This window comes from Manacus candei, unplaced genomic scaffold (genome assembly GCF_025592945.1).
Source record: "Manacus candei isolate 608988 ecotype Guabito, Panama unplaced genomic scaffold, ASM2559294v1 h1tg000014l, whole genome shotgun sequence".
Classification (NCBI taxonomy): Eukaryota; Metazoa; Chordata; class Aves; order Passeriformes; family Pipridae; genus Manacus; species Manacus candei.
This window is the reverse complement of record NW_026138062.1, coordinates 53,051,108-53,071,612: the sequence shown is the minus strand read 5'-3', so window position 1 is coordinate 53,071,612 and position 20,505 is coordinate 53,051,108. Positions and strand designations below refer to the sequence as shown.

The 20,505-nt window shown below is 38.9% G+C and overlaps 1 protein-coding gene across 1 annotated transcript in view; it reads right to left on the bottom strand.

The window, feature by feature from the left end:
• Positions 1-5,287: 5,287 nt before the first annotated feature.
• The window catches only part of LOC127468058 (M1-specific T cell receptor beta chain-like), a 56,959-nt gene continuing 41,741 nt past the window's right edge, over positions 5,288-20,505 (bottom strand). Inside the window, exons 3-7 of the mRNA XM_051780840.1 lie at positions 13,142-13,194; positions 10,131-10,466; positions 9,712-9,729; positions 8,544-8,650; positions 5,288-6,824 (exon numbers count right to left, since the gene is read on the bottom strand). Of these exons, the coding sequence (XP_051636800.1) occupies positions 6,798-6,824; positions 8,544-8,650; positions 9,712-9,729; positions 10,131-10,466; positions 13,142-13,194 (541 nt within the window). The 3' untranslated portion in view covers positions 5,288-6,797. The remainder of the gene's footprint in view (positions 6,825-8,543; positions 8,651-9,711; positions 9,730-10,130; positions 10,467-13,141; positions 13,195-20,505) is intronic.

Sequence of the window (20,505 nt, the reverse complement as noted above, 5' to 3'; positions counted from 1 at the left end):
AGAGTCTCGTGTCTCACACAAAAAGCCTTACAAAAATACTTTCCATCACCAGCGTTCTCTCAGGTAGTGTCATTGATGCAGTAGGAGTAGTCATAGCCTGAGGTACTCTTTGGTGTAAGCTTTCCCTGATGACAATATAACAAATTGTTCTAAATTGTCCTAAATCAAAAAAGCACTAAGCAAGGTTCTCGTGATGTATAAAAGTTACCTGCATAATTTGCTAGTTCTGAAATAAAGAAGAATAATGATGTGTTTCCAGTTTTGGAAAGGTTTAAATAAAAGGTGTAGAATGGGAACATTCCCACACAGCATCCACAATAACATTTTTCTTATCAATCTGAATTATGTCAAATTATATTGCAAATGTTGTAGAGCAAAGGAGTATTATGACATACGAAGGAAAACCATACTGACCTTCAAGGGAAATTTTCAACTTGTGATTATTGTGCAACATTTCTTCATTGGGAAGGGAATTATTGGATTAGAGGCACATCCCTGGAGAAAAGGTGGAAAAACCTTTATTTGAGCCCTTTACATATCAACTGACTGACTAGAGGGCAACTTCACAGAAAAGCAATTGAGCATGAATAAGCAGTAAATCCTTTCAGCAATGAAAGATAATTGTGTGTTTGGTTCTGCTAGCAAGAATGCAGTTAGCATGTTGAAGCACTTTTGTGACTGTATTTGTAATACTACCTCTACTGTCCATATACATCCCTATCCCAGTACAACAGAGATATCAAAAATTTTGGAGCCCAGCAGAGGGTCAATCACTAAGATGATCAGGGAACTGGAGCAGAAACATAAGAAGAGAGGTTGATGGAATAAATTTTGTTCATCATGGAGAGAAGGCAGCTAAAAGATGACTAATTGCATGACTCCAAACAGAGTTTGGAGTCTTAGAGGGGAACAGTGGAAGCAAGTGGAAACAAGCTGCAGCAAGATAAACTCTGATGAGGCATAACAAAAAATACTTTGTCTTGATGATGTTTCAGCACTGGAATAGGTTTCTAGGAGACCTTGTCAAATCTCTGTCCTTGAAGATATTCAGAGATCACCTGGATAGAGCTCTGAGCAACATGATCTAGCACTGGAGTTAGCCCTGTTTTGAACAGGAATTTGGATTGAAGAGACCTCCAGAAGTCCCCTCCCATCAAAATGTTTCTACAAATTTATGATTATCTTGCTTTGCTGATTTGAGATGCCTAGAAAAAGCGTGAGGGTTTTTTTAATTTGTAAAAGTAGATCAGCACCTCCCCCAAACCCACAAATCTTCAAGTTTTTTGTATGTTGCACAACAGAAAAGCAGCTGCACATGCAGGACCCCATCTGCAGACTTGAGTAACAAGAAGACTATGTGATAACTTGAGACAAAAAAACCAACAGCTTTCATAAGGCCCCTTATGTGTCACTGTTTCTGTCCAACCGTAAAATGGTGAACAGAAAGCCACATCCTGTGCCTGATCCTGAGAGGCTGGGGTGGTGTTGTGGTAAGGGAGGCTGATGTGTTATCAAAATGGGGTTTTTCTGAGTAAATGTCAAACCGCATCCTGTTTTGCTAAAATTCAACTGCTGTTCCCTTAAAGAGATATTTTCAAACACATTTTGGCACATAACCTGTTCTCATAACAAGGTTCCATTTTCTGCTGAGGCCTTCAGAGACATTTTCCCCTGCTGCTGACTCTATACCAGACCAAAACTCCATTCAGGCTCTCCACTTTATGCCTCCTACTCCTTCTGCCTTTCTATTGCATTCTCAGATATTCTGCTTCCAAAGCTCCCCAAGCACTCCTCTACCTTCGTCTGCATTATTCCTACATCTGTTTAGGAAAACAGCAGTGCCTGCCAGCAAAAACAAACACAGGACACATTCAGGCACATATACAAAAGTCATATCTCTCTTTGCATACACAGGTGTATATGTAGACAAACAAACTCCCTGTCAAGAGGGAAAAACATGAAGGGTTTAAATTTCTATTGAAGATACTGCAGTCCAAAAAAAAAAAATAGAAGAAAAAAAAGAGAAGATATTATTTAAGCCCAGATGTGTATCAGTCCCTCTTTTAAAGTGCTCTGTTTGCGCAATCATTTGTGTGATAGAGGGTGTGTGTGGGAATGAGAATTGCATGGCTTGTAGCAAGCTTGGAGAAGAACAAGATTGGACTCCTGTGCTTGGTCTCAATTTCCAGGGACTGACAGATATGAGTTCAGTGTAGGAATATTCTTTTTATTAGAGAATCTTAAAGGAACTCTCTGTTATTTGCCATATTTTTTTCCTACGTAGAACTGTTCAGTTGTGTCACTCCTTCAAAATGTAGCTTGTCTGCTCCAAAACACCTATCCTCAAGTTTGTCCTTCACTCACTTTGACCAAATTCTGCCATAACCACTATGCAAATCTATGTGTGAGGTCAAGATTGATCTGTGTGTTTTTGACAGGCTTGATCAATGCAGCCATTTCCACCAAATGTCCTTAGAAATTATATTCATCTTAATGTGTTCCAGACTGAGATGGAATTATTTTTTAATATTGCATTCTGCTGTGCTCTAGTCTGTTCTAACTTCATAGAACATGAATAATAAGGCATCTTGGGAAAAGAACTCATAATCTGAATCCAAAGACTTCTCTTTGTTTATCTTTGTCACACTCCCTGAAATGTGCCCCTTGCACAGCCTTCTCATGAGTCCCACTTGCTGAGAACTGTTACTTTTGTTTCTTCTCTAAAATACTGGACATTGGCACAGGACAGCCTCATAGGGTATTATCAAAACTACTCACACCTATCCTGGGTTAATGTTCAGTGATAATCATGTTGAATCATTAATTTTTTTTTTTCAGAATAATAGCCAAATGATAGCATAAAAGCAGCCCTCATTTTTCTGTTAGTAGTAAAACACTTTAGTGTCTGGTGCTGTAGTTTGACATCAATATCCTCACAATTTTTAGGAATCATTATACATACTGCAATATCCAGTCTCTTTCACTTGAACCCACTCTTATTTTCTTTCCCTCCAGCCTCCACAACTTTTGGCAGTTCCTCATGAATACATTTTACATCCTTCCTAGTCCTTCTGCCTTTTCCTTTCATGGACATGCATTCAATTTGGATAGAACAGTGGGAGATAGACTGCAAAAATAGGAGGGAATCATAATGATTAGCTCATTCCATAAGCAATTTAATTTTGTGACAAAGACTTGGTCAGTCACACAGTTCATTTCTTCTGGAGGACAGCCAGTAGACTGAGTACATGCTGAATAAAGTCTCTGGGAGTTCTGCATTGTTGAGGTGGCATATATTCTTCCAAAATGCACTTATCTGACTTGAGGTCTCTTCTTCTTGTCTCAACCTTCTCATTCCCTTCAGTTTATTCCATTAAGGTTGCCTGTTTGCTAGCTTTCTTCACAGTTTTATTAATCTGTTATTTTTAACACTAAAATGTCCTATTCATAGGGCAAATTCAGTAACTGGTGAATTTGTCACCTTCTTCTTCACAGTCCTTTCTGTCTCCTTATTTCTTACCCTGTCTTTCCTGAAGGGTCATCTTTAGCCTTCTTAGTGAAGGTCTGCTGACTTCTCCTTTTTTTTCCTTACCTAGAACAGTGAGACTTGTTCCTTATTCAAAATATGTTATTACTGCTGACCTTCATATGAAATTTGCCTGAAAAGCTTGTCCAATCTTTCTATTTCCTAATCTACCATACCCAGAATAGCCACTCCTGAAATACTCCCCACCCCTGAAAAGAGCTGAGTCCCTGGAGATGTAGTATGCTACTTCACTTAAGTAATGTCTACTGTGTTGAAATACTAGGAGCACTGGGAAGATCCTGTTTATCATTCCCTTGCAGTCCTTCACTTTCATTACTTTCCTTTCTTACAAGCTTAAAAAAAATAACTTTTCATTTAATCTGTTTTGACATTAAGCATCCTCTTTGCCATGACCCTACAAATATTGTTTGTAGGCTTAGGATTTAGTAAAACATTGACTGCTAAACATCGCAGACAATGACTTTTCTTTTTTTAGGCAAGTTGTCATATATCCTACCTTTTTGCAGTCCAGCAGACTGAAGTGTAATCACATAGCCTGACATTTGCCCTCACTACTTACTTAATTCTGCAGAATTTGGAATCACCTAATGGTAAATCCCTTACCCATGGACATTCCTTCCTGTAATGCATGTAACTATTGGGTGTCTAACTCACAAACTCTGTTTTCTCCTCTCCCATAATTAATGTTCTGCTTGCCTCAAGTGAAGAAGGACACAAAACTAGGCACACTTTTCAAGTGCTTTTAAAGGGTTATCATAGCCACCAGAAAGATTTTCTACTGTATACATTTCATGTGAGATGTTGTTTCAGATATAAAAAGGCTGGCTCCCACAGGAAGCTCAGTACCTCTGGCATGTGCTAACAAAAATGTTTGTCAAGGAAGGTGCAAGAAAAGCTGAGATGCACTCAGCTTTGCTGTCAGCCTTTGCTTATTACTCAGAGTAGTCACTGTGGTCTGTTGTCTGAATTTGAGAGAGAAACAATAAGAAAATAATGGTGTATATCTGTTGTAACAGTTAAGGTTTTGAAGAGTCAAGGATGAAGAAGCCTCCATTAACTCCTTGGTTTCCTCTCTCATCACCTTCCCATCTTCTGTGATCTAGGAAACTTTGGGCATGGGAATTCACCAAATGCAAGGGGTATGGAGTCGTTTATTTTCTGTTCACAGGACCCTGGAATACTGACTTGTGCCAACAGATCATGTTCCCCTATTCCATGCCCCACTTGGCACTGAAATTACTCACCAACCTTTTTTTCTTCCTTCACTCTAGATTATATGCTTCATCCTTTTTTTTTCAAATGCTATTTCCTAAGTATATTAGTCCCTTGTTTCGATTTTCAGACAGCAGTTCCTTGTCATCAGCCCTTCTTCTCCTCCTAAAATACATAATTAGAGGTTTAATTTGTCCCTTAGTCTGTCTTTCTATTCCAGAATAGAGTGTTAGTGCCTTGATCTGCAAGTTAGCTTATGATTTTTGCTCCAAGAATCAAAACACCTTATTTGTTCTTTTAGGGACTTCCCTAGAACATGTCTGTGTTTCTCTTTGGGTTTTTTCCCTTCTTCTGTATTGTTGTCTATTTTCTTGAATCTTTCAAAAGCAAAAATGACCTAGTATTTTACAATGTTCAGGGCAAACATGGCAAGAAATATTTATGAAAATAACAATTGCAACTGGAAGACTGATCATCAACTGATCATCTCTCTCACTGATACACAGAAGAACTTAAACATGACTTGACCAAAATAGAAAATATAGCTATAAAAAGAATAACTGAAAGGAAAATTCTTTCTGGGCTTCCTTTGTTTTATTTCAAACATGCTTGGTAAATAACATTTTATTAATTGTAATAGTCAGCTTGGTTTCTCCTCCAAATCGCAGTGGTTCTGTGTAAGCATAGATAAAAATTATTACCTAAATTTGTAAAAGCTTACAGATAGGTGTCCAAATGGCCAAGATTATTTCTCTGTGCTTAGTTTGTGTAATGGAGAAATCAACTCAAATTTCCTTCTTAATAGTGAAGTAAATGCTAAGACTTTTTGTGAATTATTGAGGGACAATTAAATTGTTTGGTTGAGGATAACAAAAAGTGTTTCATGGAATCATAAATTCATAGAATTATTTGGGTTGGAAGGGACCTTAAAGATCATCTAGTTCCAAACCCCCTGCCATGGGCAGGGACACCTTCCACTAGACCAGGTTGTCCACATCTTGTGAATGTGAGACCCATGAACACATTTTTGAAAAAAGTATTTTCAGGAAACAGTTCTCCATTTTGTTTGAAATAGCCATAAGAGTACATAAATAATTTCTGTAATAATTTTTCAATATAGTATTTTCTCTTGTTTTGAAGTGGTTAGAGGAGATTGAAGGAGTTACAAGTACAGAGCAGGAAAAATAACTCCATTTTATAGGATTATACCCATCTATCCTCTAGCACTTAGATATAACTTTTTTTCCTTTAATGACATTAAAAAAGATATGCCACCTTCTTCTCAAACCTGTCATCAGATCCTTTTGAAACAAACACATTAACTGTCAGGCAACCTTTAATCTATTCACAAAATTTTTCTTCACTAACACAATGAGTGTGGTGCCATCACCAAGCTAATCTCAAGTAAGAACACAGTGAGAGAGAAAGCAGCTACCATGCCTCTCCTGAGAGAGTGTCACTTTTCTTCTGGCTAGAGTTCTGTTTCCTTATGCATCTGTTTTGGTTAGAAATTAGCCACTGGAGTGTGCAAGCCTCTAAAGCCTGCAGCCTTGCTCCAGTTGTTGGCACACAGTCTAAGTACTGGATGAGTCGTCTTCTGTTCCCATAACAGATAAATTATTCTTATAAAGATTGTCAGTGAATGAGCTTTAATGTGAGTTCCTTATGACACCACTCATCACTGAAAGTTGTGTGGTAGGACATTATTACTACAAAAGACCAAATTAAAAAACAACAACTCATGTTTTTTCAACGGAAAAGAAGATAAAAATTTATTCCTAAATCAATGATCTGAGTTCTCAGCCTCTGAGCATTAAGAAGGTGCTAGTTTTAAACATATGAGACAATACAATATGATAATATATGATATGGAAGCACAGGAAAAATCCAGCAGTGAGTACAACAAAGTGGAGAACAGGAGTGGGACAAAGAATCACCAAAAAATATTTAGAAGTTCTTAGAAGCATAGATCCTTTGCTATGGAAAGGTAGAGGGTATAACTTGTGTTTCCGCTGACGTGATGAAGAGGGGTCTTCATTCATTCTTTATACAACTTGCCACCTACCTAATTGAAAACAAAACAGAATAAAAAATATTTTAAAAAAATTATAATAACAACAACAACTGAGCAAAAGAGACAAATATAGGAGTTGGTTGGATGACCATACCCAGAGAGTTACCATCAATGGTTCAATGTCCAAGTGGTAACCAGCAATGAATGGTTTCCCTCAAGGGCCTGTACTGGGACCAACATCATTTAATACCTACATCAATGTGTCATTGATACTGGGATCGAGTGCACCCTCAGCGAGTTCACAGATGACACCAAGCTGAGGGGAAGTTGATATGCTTGAGGGAATCAGAGTTGTCATCCAGAGGGACCTGGACAGACTTAAAGGTGGCCCAGGTGAACCCTGCAGCCACCAGGATCAGTACAAACTGGAGGATGAATGGCTTGAGAGCAGCCCTGTGGCAAAGGAATTTGGGATACTGGTGGATGAAAAATTGTGTGTCACCCAGCTGTGTGTACTCGCAGTCCGAACAGCCAACCATATCCTGGGATACATCAAAAGCCCAGTCTGGCCAACAGGTCAAGGGAAGTGATTCTGCCCCTTTGCTCTGCTCTCACGTGACCCCACTGACCCCACCTGGAGTACTGTGTCCATCTCTGGACATGTTAAAGCAGATCCAGGGGAGTGTCACAAAAAATTGTCAGAGGGCTGGTATGAAGACAGACTGAGAGAACAACCCCATCTTCAGAAGGGAGAAGAGAAACCTCTGGGGAGACCTTCTTGAGGTCTTTCAGTATACAAGAGGACTTTTAAGAAAAACAGAGACGTTTTACCAAGGCCTCCAGTGATAGGACAAGAGGTACTGGTTTTAAACGGATACAAGGTAGCTTTAGATTAAAGGATGAAATTTGTTATCATAAGGATGGTGAGACAGTGGGACAGGTTGCCCAGAAAGGCTAGGTTCAAGGCTAGGTTGGACATGGCTTTAAAAAATCTGGTCTAGTGACAGATGTTGCTGTCCACGGCAGGGGGTTGGAACTAGATGATCTTTAAAGGTTCCTTCTGGCCTAAACCATCCTGTGATTCTATGACTGTGATCCAGTAAAATACACATCCACTCCATCTGGTATCCTTGGAAAAGGTCCAAAAATATAATTGAGATTGTGTTCATACTTGCCCTCAACTCTGCCAGGTCACTTTTCAAATATATCTTCCTGTCCTGCTTTTAAAGGGACAAATGCTGAGGCTTCCCCTGCTCTCACCAGGTACATCTTTCAGTCATATGAGAAACTTACTAATAAAAAGTATTTTCTGGTAGTTAGTTCAACTTCTCCCATTTGTTCAGATTTATCCCACAATTCTTTATAAATTTTTGTAAATATTTGTTCAGATTTATCCTCTATATCACTTCAAAAAACCTGTTTGTTATTTTCACTGCAGGCATAAGTCCCTTTTTAATGGTTACAGAAAAGTGTGATATATCTCATATTTCCCTTCTTTACTTTCTACAGAATTTGTCCTTAAGTCTCATCTTTTTCATGTGTTTAAAGAGTACTTTGAGAAGGAATTTCTCTGCTAGATAGCATTGATTTTATCTGAGTTCTGGAAAAACAGGAATAGAAAACTCATCTCTCGTGATTTTTCAAACTAGACTGCACAGAGCCTGGCAGATCACATGCAGAAAAACCATAGGTCTGAGGATAGATCCAGCCTGCATCCACTGATCCTTGACTGGTGAGTAAGCTCAGCCTTCAAGTGGCACACTAGCTTACCTTGGTTCTCCACAACAGACTGCTCACCAAAACTGCATAGATCAAGGCTTTGCCACAGAGAATGAGGTAAGTGAGCTTCACAGAATTTCCATACTGCAAGTACGAGTCTGCAAAGAAAGCATCATTTATGTATTGAATTGTCATCATCACGAGATACTAGATCTAATGTAGTTTTAATCAAATATGAACCCTTGAAACCTAGAGCCAAATTAATGTTTCTGTTGACACCAGATAGCAGGTGATGGGAAAGAACATAGTGATCCAAAGAACCAAAAGAGAAAGCAAACCTAGGAAGCAACAGAGATTGGCTTTATGCTAAGAAAGTACTGTGTTGCCACTCCTACTGAAAAACTAGGCTGTTCATCTGAATTCCCTCTTAGGAACACAAAATAAGCCAAATCACAAGATACAGATTTTTTTTCTCTCATTACTGTCAGTGGCCTTATGAGTGCTGCTGACATATCAGGAGAGTTTTACACAGCCCAGAATAACATGGTATCTAGCAGTTTATTCTTGTAGATTTTTTGCTCTTAAGGAGTTGCAGTAGTATTGAGATACCACCTCAATGTTGGTTCAGCCTTAAGATTCCTGAAACATTAAAGAAGTTAGTGAAAAACAGGAGTGAGTAAATACGTATACATAAAGGAAAGAAATGTAATCTGTAATCTGGATATCGTCTCTATATAACTCCAGTTTGGAGGGGGATGTGACTTGCCATCAGAAGTATGTCGAATTTTATATAGGAAATATTCAGAATTTTGGATTCTCAATCTTCATGTCATAATTGCTTGGATAAGTAGGACTCATTTCTTTCATGACTGAGCAAGAATCTTCCCAACAGAAGGCAGTGTTAAGGACAGGAGGAGATAATAAAGAGCAAATTACACTGTACAGGAAGGTTCCAGTATTTCTCCTGTGTTTTCAAAAGGGAACCATAAGGAAGAGCTAAAACCCAACACCATCGCTACATACAGTATGCACAAACAACCTTCTCAAAGTCTTTTCTTCCTTTTTTCTTTTTTTTTTTTTTAAATCTAACATACAAATCACTTAGATGAGAAAGCAGAAGCTATTCATGTGGTAGAAATCCTACACACCTTGTACTTAGTGTCAGTAAAACTGCAATTCAAATATGTACAGATATTTGCCTGTGAGAAGAAACACATACCTTCTGTAACTGCACAACCTGAAAGACAAAAATAAACTGAAAGTCATGTTTCTTTTCAAATCAAACAGACCATAAATTTTAGAAGTTTCAGTTTACAAAATACTGCCTAATTATAATTCATTAGTTCAATAAATTCATTATACTATAATATATATTTTATTATACTATATGTTTTACTATACTACAGAGATTTCTCACTGAAAAGCTGAAGAAACTATAAATATATAATGCTAATGTAGATAGAGAGGCCCAGGAATATGAAGAGACATATGCTAATACCTACATATTTAGATATATATTTTACCATAACAACACCCTGGATAGAAGTTTTACATAGATGTGTTTCATATCATAGCACACACACTTCTGATTTGTGATTTCTAGTTTGTACAGCATGGTGATACACATTTTTTACTCACCAGCATCACCAGAGATAACTTTGTGTACGGATTCCTCTTTTCCATTCTGAAAAAAATTGGCAACACACTCAAAATGATTCAAAGGGTTGAACCATTCCCAGGCTGGGATCCTCAGTCGGCTGGTCAGTGAGTAGGTACTCCCATTCTGTGTGGAGAATTCATCTGTCCCCACTCCTTTTGTCCTTTTAACATCATTTACCATCCAGACCAGAGTCAGGTGGTCAGGGTAGAAACCAGAGGCCAGGCACACCAGTGTGGCCTTGTTCTTCTGTTGGATTTCCTGCTTTGATGGGTAAAAGATGGCCACAGATGGAGGTATGATTTCCTTATTCTTCTCTGAAACAGAAAGCAATATGGCCCAGAGCCTCCATTACTCTATTCAATCAGAAACTCCTTAAAATTGTACTGTGTTTGTGTTGTGTTACTCCTGATATACCTGGCCCTTTAACAACTGTCTATTAGAGAACTAATATCTATTAGATATTGGACACCAGGAAACTGAAAACATTTGTTTTCCTTTAATACACAGAAATATAAAAGGTCTGGCTACAGAAATGCATGAGTATTTGAATTTCTAGTATTACCTCTGTCAGAAGAATAAGAGAGTTGGAAAGAAGCTGAGGAAAGAGGTGGGCAGAAGAGTACCCAGTTATGGTGTAAGGCCTGTATTTGCAATATTGTCTTAATAGATAAGGGAGTCTGTTCTAAGGCACAAGCATCTTCAAGGGACTGAGCTACATTCCTGAAGATGTAGCTAAGACATGATGGTCATTGCAGTGTTCAGAATTACACTGTCATGTGGTACCCTTCTTGGACCCCCTATCTAAGAGGTGACTTGAGAGGAAAGAGCTAATCTTTCTCACTGTCTGAAGTGAACGTTTGAGGTAGGTAATATGAATCAGCCTGGGACAAGTTTTGCTTTGGGTCTTAACTTGTCATCCTATTTTAAGACTAATAAATATCTCTTCATGCAATTTTTTGTTTAGGTTATCCTAGGTATGAGAAGCCCTCATCCTAGACTACACATCTTCACAAAATTATGCCAGATTCTATACACTACAAACCAAAAGTTGTCTCCCATCCTATAGTGTTTAATACCTACATGTAAGACTAATGGGAACAGATTTTAGTCAAAAGGATGTACAAGGCAGCAATGAGAAGTTACTCAGAAGCTAGTCACTGATGCTAAAAGCCATTTTCCCCCCATATACTGAGTAGAGTGCCTTTTTTACTCATCTAGTATGATAAACCCAACAGGTCTGCAGAATGCTTGTGGAAACAGAAAGGCAGAGAGAACTATGGAGCCAAAGAGAAAACTATTACTGTTCTTTCAGTGTAAAGGCACCCTAAATTGTAGATGTCCTTCCTGATCATTCTCTCCTTTGCAGAGTAAGAGAGTTAGCAGAATTAGCAGAAATTTATATCTTCATAGATCTTGACTCCTAAGCACCAGTGTTTGCTTTCAAATGTTAGCCTTAATTGTACCTAGATATTAATAGAGATAATTCCCTAGAAGATTTGGCACTGCTCTGCTTTGCTTTCAGTGGATATGAGGTTGATCACTTTTACTGCCCCCATTTAGCACTTGGCTTTATAACTTTTCTTCCTATCCTAAAAGTATCTCCGACAAGTTCATTGACTCATAGCCTACATAGCTAATGAGTGAAGAGATGGAAACAACAGGAGGACACAAAAGAAAAAATGAGAGAGATTGAACAGACCAATAAAAGACAAAGAGGAAAGTAGGTGAAAAAGGCAGAGAGAAAGAATGATAAAACTACTGGAAAGACAAAGAAAGCCAGAAAATGAGCATGTTTTACATGGAATAAGGAGACTCGTAAAAGCAAGAATGAAGGCAACCAGAAAAAAGTGTTATCAACAACCCATTGTGTTCTCATCTTCCACACTGTTCATGGTAGACGCTGGCACAAAGCTTAATCACTTCCATGCATAAACTCCTGCATTCCCAGTCACACAGTTTTCATCCACCTAAGAGAAAAAGTACTGCAGTTCCTCCATTCCCATCATGGCAAGGTCAGTTTCATAATTCCTTGTTCTCTTCCACTCCTACTCTCATTTTAAAATCATCTGTGTATATGCTGCATATCATTAATACAAGGGAAATTTTCAAGTGTCCTCCACATTGAGTACTCGGGTTAATCACAGCTACTTACCTATAACTCTGAGCACAGTGCCAGCTCCAAAGGTAAGTAGCCCAGTTACACGGCTGCACACAATCAGGCTGTAACTCTCAGTGCCGTTATGCTTTTCCTGTCAGACACCTAGTTCCTTAAAATGGTACGGTTTAAAGGAACAGGCACCAGCGTGTATTTCTACAGTTTGCTATCAGATGGGAAAGGTTACTTTGCTCTGTGATTCCAAAATGCCTTGATAGAGGTGATAATAAATTCTTTCCTGGGAGGGGAGAAGACAGAGACAGCAAATCTAGAAAAGGAGAAAGAAGAGAGGAGAAAAGTGTCCTGAGAGAATCAGAAGCTATGAAAAGGACTGTTAGCAGATGCCAGTGTCCCAAAGCAATGTTAGGCAGCCTGCCAACCACCTAATGAGAGGCAAGCAAAGTGCCAGCAATGTTACTCTTTCCCTGCTTAATTCAGCACACAGGAGAATCTGGACTCTACCTCTGAAGCATTGCTTTGGATTGTTACATAGATGAACTGCAAAAACCTGCAGACCGAAGAAGCATTTTTCATTCTCAACCTCTCTAATGTTTTCTTAGAGAATGGCAGGAAACAGAATTATTTATTCCTTTGATGCTCCCAGAAATTAAAGACAAAGGCTACAGACAGACACAAAGATCTCAAAATTTGCCTGCAAATCCTACACGTCCATAATAGTGTATCTCATTTTAATAAGCAACCAATAAAGCATTAATCCTGTTCTCATGGCCTTATGAAAAATCATTATAGATCATTATTCTGCTTTTAATTAAGAGTACTCTTGTACCCTAAACCAGTATCACACATATCACAGAGATCTGACTTCTGACTTACCTATGACTGTGAGTTTTGTCCCACTGCCAAAGTACAGTCTTTCATTATTCACACTGTTTTGTGGCTGCAGAAAAACCTCTCCTCTACTCTCAGTCCTCTTAGCCAAACCTGCGGACTAATCCTCCCCTCATGTGGTACCAGCAAAAGAAGAAACACAAAGTACAGCAATCTATGGTCCCTAAAAACAAAGGTCTGTAAGGGAACACCACCACATCTGAGAGTTTAACCAGCTGAGGTCAATATCAGAAATACTGCATCCAGAGTCCTTTTGCTTTGGGCTTCGGTGAATCAGTTGTCGACGCTTTCACCATTTCTTTAGAGGATATTTATCCCTTTATCTAGGTGTAATATTAAAAAATATTTTCCATATGCAAAAAGAATAATTTGCTTATTCTCAACTAAACAGCCTCATTTCCTTAATTTCCTCATTTTTTTTTCAACATCATGAATACCCTTCATTTGTAAAATAAATACCTTTTTTTTCACTTGCAAAATACTTTTAATATATAGCACAGGATCCTGGTCCACTCTCCCAGTTGCAGCAGTTCCTAAACACGCCTCCCTTTCTCCTTCCCAGGAAAGAAGTCTCTGCTTTTATTCTTTCTGTTCTCTTAGTGATGATTATTCAAGTTAGCCGCATAATTGTCTATGATAAATGAGGGATAGGTGTATTCATTTTCATCAGTTCAGGCACCTCAGATACACATTGGATTTTGAAAAATGATCTGATCACTGAGTTTTTTCCTATAGAAACTGAATTTTATCACTTGTAATCAATTTATTCCGTAGTGGCACAATGTGGTACAAAAGTCTCCAGGAGCAGTACAATGAGAAGAAGAGATCACCATCAGCTATCAGTCTTAGAAGTAACTTTGTTTTCATCTGCATTGGAGAATCCAAATCCATAAATGTGGCCCAGAAAGAAACATTCCCTGAGAGCTTCTTCTATTTGAAATGAAACATATATTCTGTTTCTGTGGTTTTCAGTGGCTGTTTATCATCTATTCTGAAATAGAAAGACTGTTGTCCTTAATGATCTTTTATCACCACCCTGATGAGACTGTTTAGTGGAAAGAAACTTGCTGTGCTGTGGAGAGTTACTTTCTATGACAACAAGGAATTAAACAGCTGCAGAGAGCTCTTAGTATTGCTTATTATAAAGTCAAGTATTTATTTGTGCCTTCTGTTTTATCAACCAAAAATGCAGAACGTTTGTTTTTCACAGTTATCTGAGATAACACATGCTTTAGTTTACCCTGAAAAGATCCAAAGTAGTTTAAACTTGTATAGTCTTGATTTTGTTTTCTAGAACTGTTCAAAGTGTAACTGTAAGTCAGTTCTTTCTAGACAGACTGATAGTTTTTCACTGACTTTTCCTTAGTCATCTGTAGCCCCAGGAGAATTAGCATTACAGATAATAGTTATACTTTTGGGCAAATAAGGATTTTTGCATATGTTGATTTATTAAGGCAATTCTTTTATGATAAGCACACATTTTTTAACCCATTCCTTATCCTAATTCTTTATATGGACATATTCACTGACATGCATTAATTTAGTTATCCAATATGAAACTTGTGTCCTTACCTAGAGTACTAAACTTAGTCTCTTCTCCAAAGTAAACTGGTTTACCTGCACATCAGGAGCACACCAGTTTAATAATGAAAGGGAGAACAATGATGAAGTTCTCTAAAGAGAAGTGAATTGAAAGAGAAAACAAAAATTTCTTACCTATTACTGTAAGTTTCGTGCCATCGCCAAAAATCATATTACCATAGTTCACAGTGACAAACTGTTGTATCATAAGCTAAGAAAAGGGAAGCACTGCAATTGAGTTACTATAAGCAGAAACTTAAGCGATCATTAGTGCATTCGGAATTCCAAAGGTCACTCAATCTCTGGCTGAAGGGATTTGATGGAAAATTAAGAAATTGAAAGAGAAAACAAAAATTTCTTACCTATTACTGTAAGTTTTGTGCCATCGCCGAAAAACAACTTGTTATTATTCACAGTGACAAAGCGCTGTATCATAAGCTAAGAAAAGGGATGCACTGCAGTTGACTCACTATAAGCAGAAGCTTAAGCAATCATTACTTTATTTGAAATCCCAAAGGTCACTCAATTTCTGTCTGAAGGGGTTTGACAGAAAACCATCTTGAAATCTACTGTATAATCTGTAGCATTCATAAAAGCATTTGCCAGAGTTTTTTGATACTTATTGTCTACATTTCACCTCAAGTTGTTTTTGCAACCTTTCTCAGATCTCCACGTTACGCCATTGAAATTACCTGCTATTCTCATTTTGCAGATCTCAAAAACATGCAGAGGTACCCAAAGGCTGTCATTGACTAGAAACAGAATTCCTCTACAACCAGAGCTCCCTCACTCTCCATTTTGTGCTCTGAGCATTGTGAAGGCTTCCTTTCTGTGCCCTGTGGAGTTAATAATCAAATAATACTTGTTTTGTGGTTTTCATAGTCAAATGTAGGTGGTTTGCCTTTGGCACTGAGCTAAAGCAAATACATTTGTTTTCTCTTCCATGACAGTTCAATCATCTTGAATAGGCTTTCAGGATCCCATTCAGTTTTCTCATACGTTAAAATAATCCACAGAAGGAGAGTCCAGAATAATCAATTGACTGGTCTCAGACAAACACTTGATACCCATTAGGAAGAACTGATGTGAGACAGTGTGGAGAAGGATTAGAGAAAACCTTTGTTCTCACAGGCATGAGTCAGTCAGTGGACACTGGAGGCTTATTTAAGAGAGAAAACTCCAATACACTTCATATAGCATCTCTGCTACATGACAGAATTCCTTTTCTAGCACTTGCATCACATTAATAAAGAACCATTTTGTCATCTATTGCAAACATTGGCGCATCAGAAAAAAGTACTAATTTCTGTTTTGCATACTCTGAAAAGCTTTAGGTGCACCTGCAGTCAATTTGGCTTGCTGAAAATTATTTCAATGTCTCAGAATTTCTTAGCTTGCTTCCCAGAGAGGGCAGGCTCAGTTCTCACATGATGAAAGTCCTAGCATACTAGATCTGTCAAGAAAAACCAAGGCAGAACATGCCTGCTCTGCTGCAGAATTCTCTGCAGCTGCCTCAACACGCTCTTCCACAAGGCTTATGCGCGTATAGGTTTTTGTAAAGGCCTCCTGGGGAATGTATCATCGTGTACCCCCGTCCCCACAATGATACAACCTCGTACAAAAACAATCCCACCCATGACTCCACCCTCCCATTTTTGTCAATCAGTCACCATGAAAGATTGCCATAAGAACCTGTGCTGGTTTTAACCGAGGTGGAGTTACATTTTTTCTCGGTGGCTAGTGCGGGGTTGTGTTTTGGATTTGTGCCAGAAGCACTGTTGATAAGATGGAAATGTTTTTGTTGCTGCTGAGTAGTGCAAACACAAAATTCACGTCCTTTTCTGCTTCTTATATTGCCACTCTGTCAAGGAGGCTGGGAGTGCATGGGAAGCTGGGAGGAGAGACAGTGGGGACAGCTGACTCCAGCTGATCCAAGGGATATTCCGTATCATAGGGTGTCATGCTGAGTATATAAAGTGAGGTGGGGGAAGAATAGGAAGGAAGAGGGGGATGATTGGAGTGATGGCCTTTGTTGTCCCAAGTCATGATTATGCATAGTGGAGTCCTGCTGTCCTAGGAATGACTGAACACCTCCTTGACCATGGGAAGTGATGAATGAATGCCTTCTTTTGTTTTCCTTGTGTGCATGGCTTTTGCTTTACCTATTAAACTCGCTTTATCTCAATCCACGAATTTTTTACTTCTACTCTTCCAGTTCTCTTCCTGGTCCTGATGGTGGGGGAGTGAGCAACCAGCTGTGTCGTGCTTAGTTGCTGGCTGGGGTTAAACCATGACAGAACCACAGGCCACATCCTTCCTTTGCCACTGCTGTTTCTGTGTGATAGTCCCATTACCTCTTAGTGTATCCTTTATCCCTGAATTTAAAATCCCAACTTTTTTCTTATAGTCAAAAAGGTAATACTTTATTTTCTTTTATTGATTTGTTTTAAATGCAGTTATTTTTCACTTGGTAACATCATGACAATGTTCATGCTGCTTTCCTTTCCACTCTTGCTCTCTTCTTGCCCCAGGGGGACAAAGAGACTTCAGACCCACAATAACTGCTCTGCAATGAGAGTGGTTTGCTTACTACAGGCTGGTGTTTTTGTTTGTAGCCTGGTCTTGATTGAGAGCGTCCTCTGTGGTCTGTGCTGCACTTGTCACAGCTGCTCTGAAAGGGAGAGAACTAGAATGCTGAGCTCTTAAACTTGTGTTCCTCTGATTGCCCTTATACAGGAAGCAGAAGCGCAAGCTTCTCCCAGGGCCTGTGATTCTTCCTCTGAAAAGGCTTCGTCTGGGTGTAAGAGTGAGCCTTAATTTTGCAGACTGTCTGAAGGGTGTGGGAACTGATGGTGACAGTTAACTGGCTACTTTTGTCTCCCTCCCTAACACAAAAATGGCCCAATCTTCTCACACAAAACGTTAACACATAGTTGCAGTAATAGCAACTTTAATAGCTTCACTTGAGTCTCTCTGATACAAAAAATAGACTGTAAAGCTTATTTACAGGACACAATCATTCAAAACAAGATTATTCTACTAGGAAAATCACAAATTATTTTCTGACCTTTTCAGATATCACAGAAAAACCCGTAATTTCTGATACAGTTTCTTCAACTGGGAACAGTTGAGAGCGTCCCAGGGAAAGGAACAAAAAACATAGACTAAGCTGAAACATTTAGGACCAAGACATAGGACTATGGAAGGCAAGGTATTGGACTAGTCATCTTGGAATGCCCCTAGGTTATTCTCTCTTCTATCACAGGAAAATGGGTGCTTAAGTCACTAATTATGGAAGTGACAAAGGTATTTGTCTGTTTATGTTGAATTCTTTTAAAAAATATATTTAGGATTGTATTTGTCTGTCACTGTTTAAATAATAACACTAATAGTGGGATATTATTTGCCTGCCTTGCTCTTAGTCTGCCTCTGATCTCAACACTATTTATTCAGGGTCTAAACCCATTCTGTCTTCATGTCCAGTCTACTGCTCCATTAGTGTCCTCACTGTCACTAACAGACTCTGTCTCATACGTGTCCCTGATTTAAAAAGAAGGAAATCACCTGTCTATTAGTTTTGAAGGAGTATGTGGTGCTAACAGCTCCTCAGGTCACGTTCATTAGGCAATTTCCAAGACATGCCAGCAGAGACCAGCCTTGTCCCACTTTAATGTTCCTCTGTAACCTTCCAAAAGCAAAGGCCTTTCAGGCCATGAATTCAAATGAGTGAGAGCGAGGAAAGAAAGGAAAGACAGTTCCTTGATTTTCATTTCCGTGTCTTTTATAAGAGGCTCATGGGCCATGCTGTGTAAGGTTTCAGACAAGGAAAGACAAGAATATGTAAGAAAGAGACATCTAGGGAAATACTTTCTAACAATTTTTCATTTTAGTGGAAGAATTTCACAAGAACACAGTGATTGCATCACTTACACCAGTCTTCAATTCTTTAGAGTTTACAGAAGCAGCAGTTACAAAAAAGCAGGCCCTACTACAGAGACTACAGGAGATTTACAGATTTCTTCTAGACACACTAGGAAGATTTTCATTAACAGTCAGGGCTTTTGACCACAAACCCCTAAAGTTAAGCAACAGCCTTTTTTCAGGGCATGTCTACACTGAGAATAGAAGATGGTGAAAGAAGGGATCTGATTAATAATCTGAATAAATATGATTACAGAGAGTGGGATGAGGAGGAAAGTAGCTGTTTCACAAGAAACTTATTAGAATAGCTGCTTTTTGTGCAGAGCCACTTCAAGCTGATAGAAGTACTGCATAGGAGCAAATTGTACCTTAGAGCTGGAAGAGGGAACTGTGACCGCAGAACTTCAAGATAGCAATGAACACAGAGATCTTTGTGGTTCTCTGCTACTGCCTGGAAGTTGCACAGCTGTGACCAGTCAATAGCCAGCTCATTAAACTGCTGTATGTTGAAGGTCACTGATAAATTTGTTATGCCAAGGCCTTAAAACTGCATTTGCCATGCTAAATTAAAAGTGCTCAAGAGTTGAGAAAGGGATCCTTCCTTTGTTACATTACCAGAGTTGAAAAAGTTGGTTTGCAGTGCTTATGAAAAAGGTCTGAGCTAAGACTATAACATGGTTTTCAGGAACTGGTAGTTTAGTAAAAGAGTATTTTAAAAAAGGATCTAAAAGAAAAATTACCCCAAAGTCACCACCATAGTATTTATATTCCTTCATGATTCCAGCATGAACTATTTTCCAAAAAACTTTCACAGGGCATTTGAATTGCCAGTAATAATTTCAGACAGCAATAGCGTGAATATGTTTCATACTTGTGTAAAAATGATCTCTACAAAAAGATCAGAGGCTGAAGAGGATAAGGAGCTCAGTTCGTCTCTGCTGTGTGACAGACAATGTGTTTGTGCTTCTTTGCTGTATGTCTGCAGCCTGATATGAACAGTGAGGAGATCGTGGACCTGAGGGTGCTCTGAGGAGCGGACAAGTGCTCCCTGGGAGCAAGGAACCGTGTGTTACATTTGCTGAGCAGCTCCTGAAGTCGGAAGAATATTGACTACAAGGGTGTGCACGGGGTGGTGTATGAAGCTGAGGCTTTCAGAAATGTTTTTGGAGGACTGGAGTAAGTCTGGTATGCAACTAGATTTAACCTCTTCAGAGCCTCCTCTGTGTGTAGGGTGAGACTACAACAAGCATGAGTTTCTGTCACGGGTCTGGATTTTCTTAGCCAAGAACAGGTTACTTGCTTTCAGAGCAGAGCCTGGAAGCGAAGTAACATTTCTGTAGCATGGTTGATCAGGAGACTAGGATCCTGGCATGAAATTGAGAGATCCATCCTGGCAGTACAAAAGTCTCCTAGCAGTGCTGGTGAAATGGAGCATGAGGGTCTTTTACAGGAAGTGCTCAGATCTGGCTCCAGCTCCTTGCTTTCACCAGCTCTTATCATCTCTCTCTTTTTTTTTTTTTTTTTGCAATAATCACACAGTGTGTTTCACTTCAGCATACCCAGCTTTGCCATATCAATGAGCAGCACAGTACATTTGCTATCTGTGTTAGTTAAATGCTTGATATGCAATGCCCTCCACAGGAGCATATGAGACAATTGGGTTTTCATCAGTGGTATGCAGATGTCAAAGCCACAGCCTAAAAACAGAAACCTAAAGCACACAAGTGTATAGCCATACTTCCTAAAAATACCTTTTGCTCTTTCATGTGCCATTTCCCTTCCTTTGAAGAAGAGGTAAGTTCCAGGTTATGCAATAAAAACAGGAGCATGGACAGGGAGTGACAGGT